Source organism: Callorhinus ursinus, unplaced genomic scaffold, assembly GCF_003265705.2.
Source record: "Callorhinus ursinus isolate GAN/ISIS: 27379988/994484 unplaced genomic scaffold, GSC_fseal_2.0 scaffold9, whole genome shotgun sequence".
Classification (NCBI taxonomy): domain Eukaryota; kingdom Metazoa; phylum Chordata; class Mammalia; order Carnivora; family Otariidae; genus Callorhinus; species Callorhinus ursinus.
Window position 1 is genome coordinate 5,294,206 of NW_027397071.1, and position 17,291 is coordinate 5,311,496.

Genomic DNA, 17,291 nt, shown 5'->3' on the forward strand with positions numbered 1-17,291 from the left:
TTTTTAAAGCATTCCCCTTCCAGATACCAGCTTCCTCCAAAAGTTTTTAAAGCACTCCCCTTCCAGATACCAGCTTCCTGCGGGGAACGAAAAGTCCCAATGCCCCTCCAAATTACTCCCGGTCGGAGGCAAAAAAGCGGAGCACATTGGAGTACAGGAAATGGAGACGTCCCGCTGATTCTGGGAAATCGCGACGTGACGTCACGTCCGACCAAAACAAAATGGCCGGGCACTTCCTAGTAGCTGGGCGAGGACGCCTTCAGAATTGACAACTGAGCATGCGCTAGAGCCAAAGCGCAAGAGATGTGCATTACATCAGAGCGAGCGCAGGCGTAATGAAATGGGCCTGAGTCTGCGCAGACTCAGAAAGTTTAGGCGAGCCTAACAATGGCGGGCACGGGCTTAGTTGCCGGAGAGGTTGTGGTAGATGCGCTGCCGTATTTTGACCAAGGTTACGAAGCGCCCGGTGTGCGGGAAGCGGTGAGTTCAGGCCGGGTAGCTGACTCAGCGCTCTCGGGCCTTTAGTGCTGGAAGAAGCACCTTAGAAGTTGCTACCCCTACCCTGGCCCCTGTTCTCGTTTCTAGGCTGCGGCGCTAGTGGAGGAGGAAACCCGCAGATACCGACCTACCAAGAACTACCTGAGCTACCTGACAGCCCCGGATTATTCTGCTTTTGAAGTAAGTGTGACGTCTTTTTTTTTTAAGATTTTATTTATTTATTTGAGACAGAATGAGATAGAGAGAGAGAGCATGAGAGGGGAGAGAGTCAGAGGGAGAAGCAGACTCCCCGCGGAGCAGGGAGCCCGATGCGGGACTCGATTCCGGGACTCCAGGGTCATGACCTGAGCCGAAGGCAGTCGCCTAACCAACTGAGCCACCCAGGCACCCAAGTGTGACGTCTTGAGGCCACCGTATGAGCCAGGATCCTGTGAAGCTTTATTTTGGATTGAGAATCTAGCACGTAAAAATGCATTTTAAATTCTGGCTTTAACTATTGCTTGTTTAGCTACTTCTTACTCTATTGTATAGGTGTTACCGGTCCATTGAAAACAGCTAGATAAGCCTTCTCCGGCGTTCTTATTCTGAGACCCACTGACGGACTTTCTGGGGCTTCGCGAAGTACCCAGCAATGCAAAAATTAGTGTGTACAGTTTTTCAGAGATCGGCTCCTTGCGTAAATTCTCAAAGGCATCCTCTATTCTCTAAGGTCTACTCTAAAACAAGTGATGAGGAATTTTTAATATATGTAAGCCTAGGCTCCTGAGAACCACTGGAGGGCGGCCTTTGTATCACAGCCTAGGTATTTACCCAATGTATGTGAATGACTCAAGTGACAAACCATTTGTAAGTAAAATGCTATTTAAATATTTAGCCTGGAAGTGCACCCAAGATACTACTTAGGGTGTAATCAGCTAAAATGAAATGTAAAATATCATCTCTAAATTAATAGATTCTGTTAGGCACTTTAGTATTTGGTTTTTTTCCCCTTTACAGGTAACCATGTATTTAATGAAAGAATTCTGTTATTAAAACGCAGTATTTATATTGAAGTAACATGAAAAGAAATGTCGGTTAAGTTTTAAATAGGAGGAAGTTGTTCCTATGGTATGTCATTTTCCCATACGTTTGCTAAATGTTACCCAGGTATAGATGGTACCACATTAAGAAGTAAGTACAGTAATGCTTCCTTACCAGATTGGCTCCCGAAAATTTCAGATAACTGCATTCAATCGCAAACTTTTAAATATTTGAACGAGTTTTCCTTTTAGCTCTCTTAAATACAACATACGTCTCCTATCTTTATAATTAGTATACTCATCATTTAACCCTTTTTCAAAATAGGAATTGATAGTGTACTGGGCTCACGATCTTAGTCCTGAAAAGAGCCCTGTGAACTATGTACCTTATATGTTTATTATCCTAATTTTTTAAATGGGAAAACTGCAGCTTAGAGAAGCTAATTTGCCCAAGACCTTAACCACTCCTCAAATTGCTTTTGAAACTTCTCTTCCATTAATTCATTTAACCATTTATGAAAGTCTGTTCTAGCCAGGAATTGGGGGACTGTCTTACTTTTTAGTCTAATTGTTAATATAGTTGAAGCTGTCAAAAAATTGAAATTACACAGGATAACTGAAATACTACTATAAATGAATACGTAAGCAGTTCTTTATACTTAGGCCAGGAAATGTGCAGAACAGAAATGGTATAGGATACTGACCAAAACTTGGACCTAAAGAAGTAGACCTCTACCACGTATTTTTTTACTTTTTATTTTTTACCATGTATTTTTTTAAATCGTACAATTGTGGAGCACCTGGGTGGCTCAGTCCATTGAGCGTCTGCCTTCGGCTCAGGTCATGATCCCGGGGTCCTGGGATCGAGCCCCACACTGGGCTCCCTGCTCAGTGGGGGAGTCTGCTTCTCCCTCTCCCTCTGCCTGCTGCTCCCCCTGCTTATGTGCTCTTTCTCTCTATCTCTCTCTCAAATAAATAAGTAAAATCTTTTAAAAAAATAATAAATAAATCATACAATTGTTAGAGCAGATAACAGAACCAGTTTCTTTCACCCCTTCCCCATTTCTCATTCTTTGCAAAGAGTGAAGTCTGAAAATAGGAGCCAGGGCCAAAAGAAAGTATGGGTTTAGGCTCAAAGCCCTAAAGCAAATTATTTTATGTCCAAGTCCTCTCCTCCCTTCCCCCACTCTCAGTGAATACTCAGCTCCATGGTCCTCAACACTGGCTTCACTATACAGTCAACTGATGAGTTAAAAACAAGTTGTAATCATGTCCGGTCTCCACCTCAGAACAAGTAAATGGGAATGGCAAAGAGGGGTAAGATGGGGCTGGGATGGAAATTTTTTTCAAAGCTTCCAGTTGATTTTTATGTGCTGCTGGGACTGAAAGCCACTGATCTAGGAATAATCCTTTTCTCTGTGGGTCCCTTTACATATGAAGTGTGTGTGTTCTGAACCTTGAGAGCATTTAACCCAGAGAAGACTTGGTGGGAAGGGAAATGATCCATTTTATTTTATCTTTTTAATTTTTTGGAAATGATCCATTTTAATGGACAGCATAAAGAAATATTTAAGTAGGTTAGATTCGTTATTGGTGGTTATTAATTGCAGTTTGTCTGTATGATTTTGGAACTAATTCTTTCCCCCAATTAGACCGACATAATGAGAAACGAATTTGAAAGACTGGCTGCTCGACAACCAATAGAATTACTCAGTATGAAACGGTAAGTCCTATTTCTGATTTCAGCTGGACTCAAATCATTGTTTAATTTCAAGTTGCTTGTAAAACTGCTACAGCTCTTAAAGTGTGGAAAAGAAAAAATTCTTGTCTGATTTTATGTTTATGTTTCTTAATACATAATATGAACATATAATAATAGTGGTTCCTATAATCCTTTGTTAATATTCAAATATATTCTGTGCACCATTCTTTAAAAAGGCAAAATAGGGGCACTTGGGTGGCTCAGTTGGCTAAGCATCCCACTCTTGATTTTAGCTCAAGTCATGATCTGAGGGTTGTGAGATCAGTTCCCTGCGTAGGACTCCACGTTGGGTGTGGAGCCTGCTTCAGATTTTCCCTTTTCCCCCTCCCTGCTCCCCCTCCCCAGTCGCTGCCACAAGCATGTGCTCCCTTTCTCTCTTAAAAAAAAAAAAAAACACAAAATATTGTAAAATCCAACAACAGCAACGGTAATTGTAATGAAGTACATGTTTTTAAGAATTTTCAAGGAGGGGCACCTGGGTGGCACAATAGTTGAGTGTCCAACTCTTAGTTTCGGCTCAGGTCGAGATCTTGGGGCCATGAGATCAAGCCCCACATTGGGCTCCGCGCTCAGCATGGGGTCTGCTTGGGATTCTCTCTTCCTCTCCCCTGTCCCCATGCTTGTGCTCACTTGCTCCCTCTATTTAAAATAAAAAAACCTAAAAAAAAAAAAAATGTTTTTTCAAGGAAATGTTCCTGAACAGACATCTAGTTTTTCACTGATCACATGTCTAGATGAAACCATGTTATGGTTTATAATGATCCCTGATTCACTCTGACACAAACCAACATTAGTAAACACAGAGTGCTGGGATAGTTTGATTTGGGTTCCACTATCTTCCCTCTTGTGCCACTTTACTACAAACTACTTCTCTCTCAAGGAAACAAAGTCCAAACATCCTTTGTTACTTCCTCTAAAATGGAGAATTGGATTGCTTAACATCTGAGATCCCTTTCAACTTTAAGATAACTATGGAATTATGGGAGCCACTAAGTAGTCTGTCAGAGCAGAGTCCTTTGAGAGAGGGCCACATGCACAGTAGGTCTATCCTCTCAGCAGGTGTATAGATTAGAAAAGGGATTTTGAGTCTGTAGAACCAGAGGACCATATTTCTTGTGCTCCATTTCCTGTCTAGCCTGAGTGATAAAGGCAGAAATTCCAGGATTCCTCAGTTCTTCATTTTCAGGTGCTTCTGCTCTATAGGTATTCATGACAGTGACTCCTTTATGGCAGTGACCCACTAAGCAGTGGATCATGAAGGAAACTTCGTTCTCACAGCACTTTTTTAAGGACATAGAATAGAAAATACCAGAATATACTGCATGTAAAAGTGAGTATTGTTTTTGTGAAACATTTTTTTTTTAAGATTTTATTTATTTATTTGTTAGCAAGAGAGAGAGCACAAGCAGGGGGAGCGGCAGAGGGAAAAGCAGGCTCCCCACTGAGCAAGGAGCCCGATGTGGGGCTTGATGCCAGGACCCTGAGATCATGGCTGGAGTCGAAGGCAGACACTTAACTGAGCCACCCAGGCACCCCTGTTTTGTGAAACATTTGTTGAGCTATGTATATTTGTATACTGGATCCAGATTTTTTTGTTGTTGTTGTTTTTTAAGATTTTATTTATTTATTTGACAGAGAGAGACACAGCAAGAGAGGGAACATAAGCAGGGGGAGAGGGAGAGGGAGAAGCAGGCTTCCCACTGAGCAGGGAGCCCGATGCGGGGCTCGATCCCAGGACCCTAAGATCATGACCTGAGCCGAAGGCAGACGCTCAACGACTGAGCCACCCAGACGCCCCACGGATCACAGATACTTCTTACTGTGGGTTTATAATCAGAAGTTTGAAAACTGGAACATTTATGGTGTATGTGTAAAGCTTTTTTTTTAGCAAAATGGTTTGTCACTTTTTCTTTTTCTTTTTTTTAAAGAGAGAGAGTGAGATAAACTTAAGTAGGAGCCCAACACAGAGATTCAGGGAATTGATCTCACAACCCTGAGATCATGACCTGAGCTGAAATCAAGAGTTGAATGCTTAAATGACTGAGCCACCCAGGCGCCCCTGGTTTATCACTTCTTGATCCCAGTTACATACCCCTTAGTTGTTCTTAGAAATAATGTGGAGTTTTTACAGTATCTAGTCAAAATATTAAAATGGAAATTAAAACTTAGTCTGTAGTAATTCATCAATAATGAGCTGAGATTTATGAAAAGTGTACTTACTGGCTATATCAGCAGTATTGAAGGACTGTGTAGCGTGAAGAGAGAGAATAGAGTGAGGTCCAAGTGCAAAGAATTATTATATCCCTTATATTTTTTTCTCTAGAGTGGTGTGGGTGGGAAGCTGGATGAATGTAAGTGTTTTTTACAAAAATGATAGCATGGGTTTTTTTGTATCCTACTTTTTTTTCTAATATATTACAAGCATGTTAATGTTTTAAGTATTCTTCAGTAGCATCATTCAGTAGCTAATTTAACACTGTTTTATATGAATATACTGTAGTTTGAATCAGTTCATGCTGAAATAAACAGTTTTTTGCTACTGTATATAATGGTGTTACATCTTATTTGTAGGGGCGCCTGGGTGGCTCAGTCATTGGGGGTCTGCCTTCAGCTCAGGTCATGATCTCAGGGTCCTGGGGTCAAGCCCCGCATCAGGCTCCCTGCTCAGTGGGAAGCCTGCTTCTCCCTCTCCCGCTCCCCCTGCTTGTGTTCCCTCTCTCACTGTGACTCTCTCTGTCAAATAAATAAATAAAATATTTTTTAAAAAATCTTATTTGTAAATGAATTGTTTCTTAGGATAAATAGGTTCATATTATTGCACAGTCTAATCTTGTAGTCAGTCTTCCGTGGATTCACATTGTGCATAGACCTGTGAAGCCTTCTGTTGGAAGGAAAGAAAGATTTAGGGGAATACGTAGTTTCATTTTATTTTTGTATAATTTCAGATATGAACTTCCAGCCCCTTCCTCGGGTCAGAAAAATGACATTACTGCGTGGCAAGAATGTGTAAACAATTCTATGGCCCAGTTAGAGCATCAGGCAGTTCGAATTGAGAATTTGGAACTAATGTCACAGCATGGATGCAATGCCTGGAAAGTATATAATGAGTAAGAAGTTTTTTGATTTTATTAAACCCATACCACCCACAGCTTTGGTATTTTTTTAAAATGTGGGGATGGGTGCCTGGGTGGCTCAGTCACTTAAGCATCTGAGTCTTGGAATCGATCCCCATGTCAGGCTCCATGCTCAGCAGGGTATCTGCTTGAAGATTCTCTTCCTCTGCCCTTCCCCTTGCTCGCTCACTCGCTCTTTCTCTCTCTCAAATAAATGAATCTTTAAGGGATGCCTGGGTGGCTCAGTCAGTTGAACATCTGCCTTCAGCTTGGGTCATGATCCCAGGGTCCTGGGATCAAGTCCCACATGGGGCTCCTTTCTTGTTGGGGAGCCTGCTTCTCCCTCTCCCGCTCCCCCTGCTGTGTTCCCTCTCTCTCTGACAAATGAATAAATGAAATCTTTAATAAAAATAAAAAATTTTAAAATGTGGGACATGGGATAAAAATAGTATAGTGGACTTTCATTTGGGATCATGTCCTAGAACTATTACAACCCATATGATAAGCCATTGCTTTGAGACCTGCCTCAAAAAGTACAGAGAGGACCTAAACCTAACTACATACATACATACATATATTTTTTTCTTTTCTTTTCTTTCTTTCGTTCTTGTTTTTATTTATTTATTTGACAGAGAGAGACAGCTAGAGAGGGAATACAAGCAGGGGGAGTAGGAGAGGCAGAAGCAGGCTTTCTGCCGAGCAGGGAGCCCGATGCGGGATCGGTCCCAGGACCCTGAGATCATGACCTGAATTGAAGGCAGATGCTTAAGCCTGCCTTCTTAAGGAGCCACCCCGGCGCCCCCTAACTACATTAATTGTGTAATATTGTAATTAAATGATTTCTGAGGTTTCATTGACAAATCACAGCATGGTGGAATGTAGTCCTTAATGTGGGGGATTGCTCATACAGTCGATTCTTATTAGTTACATGTTATGTTCTATAAAGTGGCCTTGAATGCTGAATTAGCAAATACTGTACCATTTTTCCTGGCGGAAATAATGTATGTGTATATATACACATCTCATATAGACTATAACTTTAAATCCTAAAGACAACTCCTCCTGGCAGATTCTATTTTCTTTATAAAAGAGAAAACAAAGTTCAGAAGTGTTAAGTAATTTGGCAGAGTTGGAAATTAAACTCCATCCTTTGGTCATCTCTGTATGAGACCTGAAACAAGTCAGAGTGCCTCCTTGTTCCACTTCAGCTGAGAATCTACACATCCAGCAACTCAAATTTTGCACTGCTCTGTGCATGCCGTTAATGATCTCAAAATGCTGCAAGTATTGATTTTGGGGTTACAGATAAATTTGAGTGAGTAGGTAAGTTCACAAGCACAGAATTTGTAAATAATGAGAATCAACTGTAAGTAGAGAATTAACCTGGGAAGCAAGGTGTCTACGCAAGCCACCGAGCTCCAGTTTCTGTTCCATGTAACTAGCTTTTGTTATCTATCTAGGGCTCGATTTTATAATTTGTAAAAGTTGGTGGTTAGATGATGTCTGTGATGCCTTTGAGCCCTAAAATCCCCTGAGTGTATTAACAGTTTAATAGTTTAAGGAATTTAACAATTTAAGGAGAAAAAGCCATTGAACCTCATGACACTATATCAAACTATTTGGTAGAGTATGTTTCCTGGAGTAATAAAGCAAAATCACAAAGTGATAAATACCTTCTCTCAATTTTTCAGAATTATGTTTTAAATTTCTTTGGCCATGTAAGGATCCAGTGGGCAAAATCTGGAATTTGGGAAACTGCAGCATAAACAGTTCCATTTCCCTTGTGAATATGTTGCAAGGGAGATAAAGGAAAAATGGGGTTGGGAGGATTAAGAAACAGATCGATCAAAAAAATGTCTGTTTAAAAAAAAAAGGTCTGTATTTCACAAAGGGGAAAATGTGATCTCGTCCTCAAGAAGCTTTACCTAGTTGAGGAGACAAGCTGTTTCTCTGCCAGAGAACCAGTAGTCCATTTTTAGCAGTGTGGGGGCACATGCTATATTGTGCGCTGTGCTCCACAAACTACAGACACCCACAGAAGGGGTGCTAAGAATCAAGATCATTTAAAAATGGTGAGATTTGGGGGCACCTGGGTGGCTTAGTTGGTTAGGTGCCTGACTCTTGATTTCAGCTCAGGTTGTGATCTCAGGATACTGAGATTGAGTCCCATGTTGGGCTCCTTGAGATTCTTTCTCGCCCTCTCCCTCTCCCTCTGCCCCTCTCCCCCCATGCTCTCTTTCTCTAAAATAAATAAATCTTTAGGGGCACCTGGGTGGCTCAGTCGTTAAGCGTCTGCCTTCAGCTCAGGTCATGATCCCGGGGTGCTGGGATCGAGCCGCTGGAATCGGGCTCCCTGCTCAGCGGGAGGCCTGCTTCTCCCTCTCCCACTCCCCCTGCTTGTGTCCCTCTCTTGCTGTGTCTCTCTCTGTCGAATGAGTAAAATTTTTAATAAATAAATAAATAAATAAATAAATCTTTAAAAAAATAAAAATGGTGAGCTTTGGACATTTAGAAGAGCGTGAGAACACTCCCAAGAAGGGAAGAGAGCATAGATCCAGGGGGAAAAAAATAATACATTGAAGAAAACATTGCTTTCAACTTGCCTAGAAACCTTTAATAATTTCCCATTTGTTGCAAGGTAAGGTCCAGACTATTTGACATGGTATTCAAGGCAAACGGCTGCATATCTCAGTGGTAGACTTTCACTCCAGCCAAAGGAATCCTCTCTCTTGTGATTATCATAACTCTGTCTCTGGGCCTTTACTCATGCCTCACCTCCTCCTGGAATGCCTTTACTTAGACTACCCAAATTCAGTTTATTTAAGGCTCTACTCTAATCCACTTCTTTGTCTTTCCATATTAGTAAAGTAACTTTTCTTTCCTTGTGAAAGGATTTGAGGACATCAAACATGCTGGGCAGAAAGCTTTTAGCTCTAAGTAGGTCTTGGTTCATGACCGCTTGGAAAAAAAGTTTCATTAATGAGAGATTTATGTACTTGCAATTAAAGGGAAACCTTCAAGGTCAGCCCTTGTTTTTACGGATAAACAGGCTTAGCCTCATGGATGTCAAGTGACTCATTCAAGGACACACAGCTATTTAGGGCAGGGCTGGGACTAGAACCCAAGTCTTCTGACACCCATGATGCAGTGCCGTAAGTTTTTTTTTTTAATTGTTAGGTTAATCACCATACATTACATCATTAGTTTTTGATGAGTGTTCCATGATTCATTGTTTGTGTATAACACCCAGTGCTGCATGCAGCGTAAGTTTTAATAGAAATATGTTCAAAGTGCTTGAGAAGGGACCTGTGTATGGGCATACCTCATTTTATTACACTTTGCTGTACTACAGTTTTTACAAATTGAAGGTTTGTGACAGTCTTGCCTCAGCAAGTCTGTTGGCACCATTTTCCAGTGGCATTTGGTCACTTCCTGTCTCTGTCACATCTTAGTGATTCTTTTCAGTATTTCAGACTTCTCCATTATAATTGTTACAGTGATCTGTGATCACGACTCATTGAAAACTCAGAACAGTGGTTAGCTGTTTTTAGTAATAAAGTATTTTTTAATTAAGGCAGGTACTTTTTTTTTTTTACACAATGCTATCACACACAATAGACTACGATATATAGTATAAACATAATTTTTATATGCACTGGAGAACAAGTTCATTTGATTTGCTTTATTGTTACATTTGCTTTATTGTGTGGTCTGAAACCAAACACGCAGTATCTCAGGTGTGCTTGTACTTACGGAGGATGAAAGAAAGGAGAAGACAACAAATAAACTGGGCTTTCAGGAAGAGGTCGTTCAAGGGGAAGCTTCCTATTAAAGGTCAGAGGTCAGTACTAGAGTACCAAGCTTAATTGTCATCAGGAGCATGCAGTGATCATAGAAGTCAAGGAAAGGGGGATGAGCTGTAGATAAGCCTGGAGAGACACAGGTGTTTGAAGACTGAATCTTGAGAGAATTGCAGTTAGAAGAAAAGTCAGTCAGTAGAGATAGAAAAATAGGAGAAAAGCAGGATATTTGAGTCACGAAAGCCAGGAAACAATACTGGATTTAGAGCAAGAGAATTGTAGGGCCGTTGTGGTTGAAATGGACCCTAAAGGCGATTCTCTACTGCCTTTAGAGGAAATTGGTATGGTTGTGAGAATTACATCTCAATAAAGCTGTTACTTGAGGGGGTGGGGGTGGTCTCTACCCTTGAATCACTTCTCTAGTGACAGTACTAACATGGCACTCTGTATTGCTCAGCTTCTCCCCTGTGCCAGTGAGAGCCGACTTGTACTGGAATCACAATCTCCAGCCTTCCAGTTTTCTCTTCCCTCTCTAGTTAGCAGTAGACAGGAGGAGAGAATGGCAGGATAAATGTAGGTACAGAAATACGGAGATAAGGGATTTGAATGAATACACTCATATGAGTTATTTTCCATGTTCTCCATGAAAAGTAATGACAGTTTAAGAAGTGACTTGGTGCAGGAAATCAGAGTGTCAGTAAACTGGTTGGGCTCAAGAGGTTAAAACACCTGAAATGGAATTCAGTCTGACATTCACCTATGTTACCTTAGCCAAGTTACTTAATTTTTCTAAGCTTTTAATGTCCTCACGTGTGAAATAGGGGTAATCATACCTACCTCAAAGAATTCTTAGGAGAATTAAAGTAGCTAATAATATGTATAGAGTGGCGTGGTATTTGGCGCCAGAGCTCAATAGCAGAATGACTGGAACTTGCATCAACTAGATAGCTCACTTTTAGTTGGTATTATTCAATTTTAATGTATATTAATCTGATTTTCCTCTTTTCCCTCTTTAGAAATCTAGTTCATATGATTGAACATGCACAGAAAGAGCTCCAGAAGTTAAGGTAAGTTGTTTTTTCCTCTTATTTTTTTATTTTATTATTAAGTAATCTCTCCATGCAATGTGGGGCTTGAACTCACAACCCCAAGATCAAGAGTCGCATGTTCTTCTGACTGAGCCAGCCAGGTGCCCCTATTTTCCTCTTACTTTAGAATAAAGTTTAGGTGAACCCTTAATAAACAGAATGAGAAGAAAAAGGAACCAATGGACTGTAGTCATATGAGAGTAATACTTGATGATCCAGTCTGTCCAGCATCCAGTGCTGGGTTTGCCCTACTGGAGTGGAGGAGAAATAGACTTAACGTCTGAAAACATTTCTACCAGGTCATTTGTAGTTTGCAAATCTGCAGACATTGAAAAGGCACTTTTAGGAGAAAATGTTGCAGAACATGTATAATCTGATTTATGTAAAAAAAAATTCATCTTGGGGTGCCTGGCTGTCTCAGTCAGTAGATCTTGGGTTTGTGAGCTTGAGCCCCACATTGGGTGTAGAGATTACTTAAAAAAAATTAATCTCTATTTGCACATACACATAGGAAAGAGTTTGGGGAAACACCCACCAAAAACTGAACAGTAATTAGAAGGAAAAGCACATGGGAGGAGGGACTTCTGCTTTTTAATCTCTGTGTGTGCATGTATGTGTATGTGTTTAATTTTTTGCGGTGAGCTTGTTTTATGAAATTTGTGATTGAAAAACAGAAGAAAGTTAATTCCTGGAATTAGTCTGTTACTGTATACATCTGTTCTTAAGGAATTACAGATGTATTACGTTGATTGTAGATTTTTCTGTTGATTTTAGTCTTATGTTAAAATGTAGGTGGGTTGTATAAATAATTTTTTACAGGAAACATATTCAAGATTTAAACTGGCAGCGAAAAAACATGCAACTCACAGCTGGATCTAAATTAAGGGAAATGGAGTCAACGTGAGTATTTCTATCATCTTTTAAATCGCTTCGCACATTTTAAGATCAGGATTTAACAGTATGATTCAACAGTATTCAAATGGGATGCCACAGGTGTCACAGAAATACTGTTTTCTTTTTTTTTTTTTTTTTTTAAGATTTTTATTTATTTATTTAACAGAGATAGCACAAGTAGGCAGAGCGGCAGACAGAAGTAGAGGGAGAAGCAGGCTCTCCGCCGAGCAGGGAGCCCAATGCAGGGCTCGATCCCAGGACCCTGGGATCATGACCTGAGCTGAAGGCAGTCGCTCAACCGACTGAGCCACCCAGGCGCCCCAGAAATACTGTTTTCTGAATCCCACTCTTCCCTGCCTCTGCCTGTCTCTGATGTGTGGACCTGGAAGGCAGTGAGAGGGACAGAACCACTGTCATTTGACTCTGGTCTCAGAGCACCCTGTTTTCAGTTCAGTATTTCTGCTCTGAATAGGATCCTACTTACACTTTGTTTAAAAGGAAAAAATATATCTATATTTTAAACTCATGAGGGTGGGAGATTTCATACTTTGATCATTTGTGTCTCAGGTTTTTTCCTTTGTTTATTTTAGTTTTAAAATGTTCTTCATATGCATAGCTAAGTTTATAGGAATCCCTGTAATCATGAATTTTGTGTCATTTCTCTTTTTTTGCTTTGCTATTTCCCTTCTTCCTCCCCCCATCTTTCTCCTTGTTCCACCTTCTCCACCTCTGTGTATTTCATGTTATCAATCTCTTCATCTTTTCACGTTTTTCTTCAAGCTAATATAATCTCCCAAGTATACATGTGTGTTTCTTTTCATTTGTCCTGATTTTTCTGGGGAAGGGGGAAGGCTGCTTGGATCTGTGGAATTTTCTCTTGTTTTCGAAATTTCTCCACCATTTTAAACTCTTGTCTCTGCCCTGTTTTCTCTCCTTTTATGTTAATCCCGTTAAATATAATCTTCCATCACCTCGTCCTTTCTCCAATTATTTCTAATTTGGTTGTTAAAATTTTTTTTTAATTTGAAATCATTGCAGATTCACATAAATTTACAAGAGCTAATACAACTAGAATCTTTTTTTTTTTTTTTAAGATTCTATGTATTTATTTTAGAGCTCAAATGGGGAGAAGGACAGGGGGGAAAGGAGAGGGAAAGAGAGAGAATCTCAAGCAGACTCAGCATGGAGCCTGGTGTGGGGCTCGATCTCATGACCCTGAGGTCATGACCGGAGCCAAAAACAGACGCTTAACCGACAGAGCCACCCAGGCACCCAGTACATCTAGAATCTTACGTACCTTTACCCACTTTCCCCTGATTGTGCCTCAGTTTTTTAAATGGAAAGTTAGAAGTGAAGGTTCACATTATGACCCTGGCTGAAAACGCGTATATGGTAAAATCTTCTAAGAGAAATTTTATATTGAGTAATTTTTCCTTTTCTTTTCTTCCTTTTTTTACTTTTCTAGTTGGGTATCCCTGGTCAGTAAGAATTATGAAATTGAAAGGACTATTGTGCAATTAGAAAATGAAATCTTTCAAATGAAGCAGCAGCATGGAGAGGCAAACAAAGAAAACATCCGGCAAGACTTCTAAAAAGACAGATGAACTTGCTGGGGAGAAAGGAAGGCAAGTTGGGCTTTCACAGAAGATCAGGCATCTCAACTGTGAGGGAGAACAGCATCTTAAGGAAATCATCAGTGGTGAAATGTTTATTGTAGAGTGTGGACTGTTAAATTTGTGCATTTTGGCAAAAATAAAAACTTTCAGCTTGGTGGGATTTTTTTTTTTTGCCATTTAAAAAAATATACTTTCAAAATAAGTATAATACTAGAATATTAATTTAATTAATTAATATTAATTAATTAATATTAATTAATTTAATATTAGAATATTAATTTTGAACCACTGGAACATATTTTATATCCGAGAGATCTTTATTGAAAGTTTTTAACATGTACAAGAAGTTGGAAACTTTTGGTTTGTATGTTTCCAAATAAAGGGGTATTTCTAAACAGAAGTTTTGATTACCAAACAAGACTTCCAAAATACAATGTCTCCATTTCTGTCATCCATCATCATCATCATAGGTAACAGTTTCATAAAGCTTGATATGTACTGAGCCCTGTTCTAAGCACGTTAGGAAGATGAACTAAACTTATAGGAAAACTTATAGGAATAAAAAAATCGTTTGATCCTCACAAAAACCTTAGGAAGGTAGGTACTGTGTTCCCATGCAGAGAGCTGTAATGGGTGCTCATTAAGTAACTTGTTAAAGTTGTATAGCTAGAAAGTCATCCAGGTGTTCAGTCCAGTAGCCTAGCACAGCACCGGAGTTGTATTCTCTCTATTTGTAAGGAATTAACAAGTATAAAAGATTACTGCCCGATTCAGAGAAAATATTTGCAGGCTCCTGTAATCTTTGTGCTCTCACTGCTCTTTGGGTTCCAGGTTTTCCTTATCTCAAGTCTAGCTGTAATGCAGAGTTAAGTTTATGATTATGAAATAAAAACTAAACAACAACAAAGCCCATTATTGCAGGAGGGAGTAAGATGGAGTATTAAAACAATGTTACTGCAAGTTTTTCTTAATGGAGGAGAGAGAATAACATTCTTGGGAGCAGAGGGTTCCTGGTTTAAGGTCATAACTTGCCTTGAGCACCAAATATTGCAATCTTTTATTTTTTTTAAGTTTTTATTTTACTTACTTTATTTTTCTTAAGTAATCTCTAACTCACAACGTGGGGCTCAAACTCACAACCCCAAGATCAAGAGTTGCATGCTCTTCTGACTGGCCAGCGAGGCATCCCTGCAATCTTTTAATTTTTTTTTAATGATATTATTGCCCCATGGGAGAATTCATTCCACTATTGCCTCATCCAATTTGCTGCACCTTCTACTCAGCCCCGAGAAATTTTATCTTCTGCTGTTTCCTGCCTGAGAGACTACAGGTAGTCCCTGTCCCTTGCCACACTCCTCTCTCCAGCGATACTCCCTCAAATCCTCCTCATTCTTGGTATTTTGCTAGTAAATCCCAGTCTGGTGTAGTGCCCAGCTTGCAGGGTTTGCACGCTTCCTTGACCAAAGGGAGCTTGGCGGGCCCGGGTCAGAGGGCATTACGCCATAGAAATCAGTGGCTCTCATCAATGGCAAATCACTAAATTGAGATTGAGAGTTCTCTTTCTTTAGACACATCGTACTCCTAAAATTTGTCCCATTAGTTGAGATTCCTCTCCTGTTCATAAATAACTATGTAGAGCTTGAGGATGGCCCCAACAAAGCTAAGAGAAAACAAGTCTGCAGGCTAACTAGCCCCACAGCTAGGTTGATCTGTGAGCCAATAAACTGCCTATTTTGCAAGTCAATTTGAGTTGGATTTTCTGTCACAACATAAACCATCCTAACTTAAGACCCTCAAGATAAAATAACCAGGTATTTTTTCCTGAAGATATGTAACATATGCAGCAAAACACTTGATTTTTACGATGTTTATCCCAGTATAGAGTATGAATTGCAGTCTCTTTTGTCATCTTACAAGGGAAAATACTGAGCAGAGATAAGTGTGAAATAGTTAGCCTTCTCTATCAAGTTCAAGAGAAATTGAGCTTCCTAGCCCCATATGAAAGAAATCTTTCAGTTACCATCAAGTTAGCTGGCATGTTTATAAGTTCTCTTAAATAATCTCTGGGGCATCTGGCTGGCTCAGTCAGTAGAGCATGTGACTCTTGATCTCAGGATTGTGAGTTTGAGCCCCATGTTAGGTGTAGAGATAACTTAAAATCTTTAAAAGATACATTTTAGGGGCGCCTGAGTGGCCCAGTCATTAAGTGTCGGCCTTCAGCTCAGGTCGTGATTCCAGGGTCCTGGGATCGAGCCCCGCATTGGGCTCCCTGCTCGGTAGGAAGCGTGCTGCTCCCGCTCCCGCTCCCCCTGCTTGTGTTCCTGCTCTCGCGGTGTCTCTGTTAAATAGGTAAAAAAACTTTTTTTTTTTTAAGATTTTATTTATTTGAGAGAGACACCGCGAGAGCGGGAACACGAGCAGGGGGAGTGGGAGAGGGAGAAGCAGGCTTCCCGCGGAGCAGGGAGCCCGATGTGGGACTCGATCCCAGGACCCTGGGATCACGACCTGAGCTGAAGGCAGACACTTAACGACTGAGCCACTCAGGTGCCCAAATTTTTTTAAATTTTTATAAAAGATATGTTCTTTTTCTTCCTTTACCTCTCCACCCCCTTTTCCCTTTCTGCTATTCTGTTCCAATCCAGTATTGTTGCCACCCCAAACTTAGTGGTATAAAACAATAACAAGCATTTATGTTACCTTTCACAGTTCTGGGGATTTACTGGGCTCAGGTAGAGAGTACTTAGAGTTTCTTGTACAGTTGTGATCAGATAGTGGCTGGGACTGGTGTCTTCTCAATAGGTTGTTCACTTGTATCCGACACATGGGCTGGAAAGATTCAAACAGCTGAGAGCTGGGACATTCAGGAATCTTTGGGGCAGCTCTCTCTATGTGGCTTCTCTGGTATGGAGGCTTCAGGGTAGCCAGATTTCTTGCATGACAGCTCAGGACTCCAAAGGCGTATGTCAGTGAGTCCAGCCATTGTTCAAGGGAGAGGAATTAGATTCCACCTCAGTTGGGGATAGTGTTGAAGAATTTGTGGACACACTTGGTTTTTCTAAACTTAGACATGTTTTAATATCCCTCCCATTCTCCTTCCAATGATTCAGGCCTAAAATCGTTAGATGGGGCAGAACAAAGTAAACATCCACATAGAAGATGGGCCCTAAATCCATCCTGGCCACTGTCCTTAGAAGAGAGGAAGACGGGTGCGTGCGCGCGCGCGCACACACACACACACACACACACACACACACACACACACACACGACATTGTGAAGACGCACCAAGAGAAGAACACCACATAAAGACAGATTGCAGTGACAAGTCTACAAGCCGAGGAATGCCAAAGGTTGCTAGTAAGCACTGGAAGCTGGGAGGGAGGCATGGAATGCATTCTTCCTAGAGCCTTCAGAAAGAGCCCGGCCATGCTGACACTGTGACTTCAGACTTCCAGGCTCCAGAACTGTGAGATGGTAAATGTCTGTTGTTTTAAGCACGCCC

The 17,291-nt window shown here is 40.7% G+C and overlaps 1 protein-coding gene across 2 annotated transcripts; it reads left to right on the top strand.

Annotated features, from left to right (window-relative positions):
* Window positions 1-304: 304 nt before the first annotated feature.
* On the top strand, window positions 305-13,945 carry BCAS2 (BCAS2 pre-mRNA processing factor). 2 transcript variants are annotated; one of them, XM_025872489.2, is made up of 7 exons: window positions 316-480; window positions 586-678; window positions 3,170-3,240; window positions 6,225-6,386; window positions 11,209-11,259; window positions 12,100-12,180; window positions 13,640-13,945. In XM_025872489.2, exons 1-7 carry the CDS (start codon window positions 388-390, stop codon window positions 13,764-13,766), a joined length of 678 nt encoding a protein of 225 aa, XP_025728274.1. In that variant the 5' UTR covers window positions 316-387; the 3' UTR covers window positions 13,767-13,945. The 2 variants fall into 2 exon arrangements, with proteins under 2 accessions (XP_025728275.1, XP_025728274.1); XM_025872490.2 differs by lacking the exon at window positions 12,100-12,180 and having other exon boundaries at window positions 305-480.
* Window positions 13,946-17,291: the final 3,346 nt, after the last annotated feature.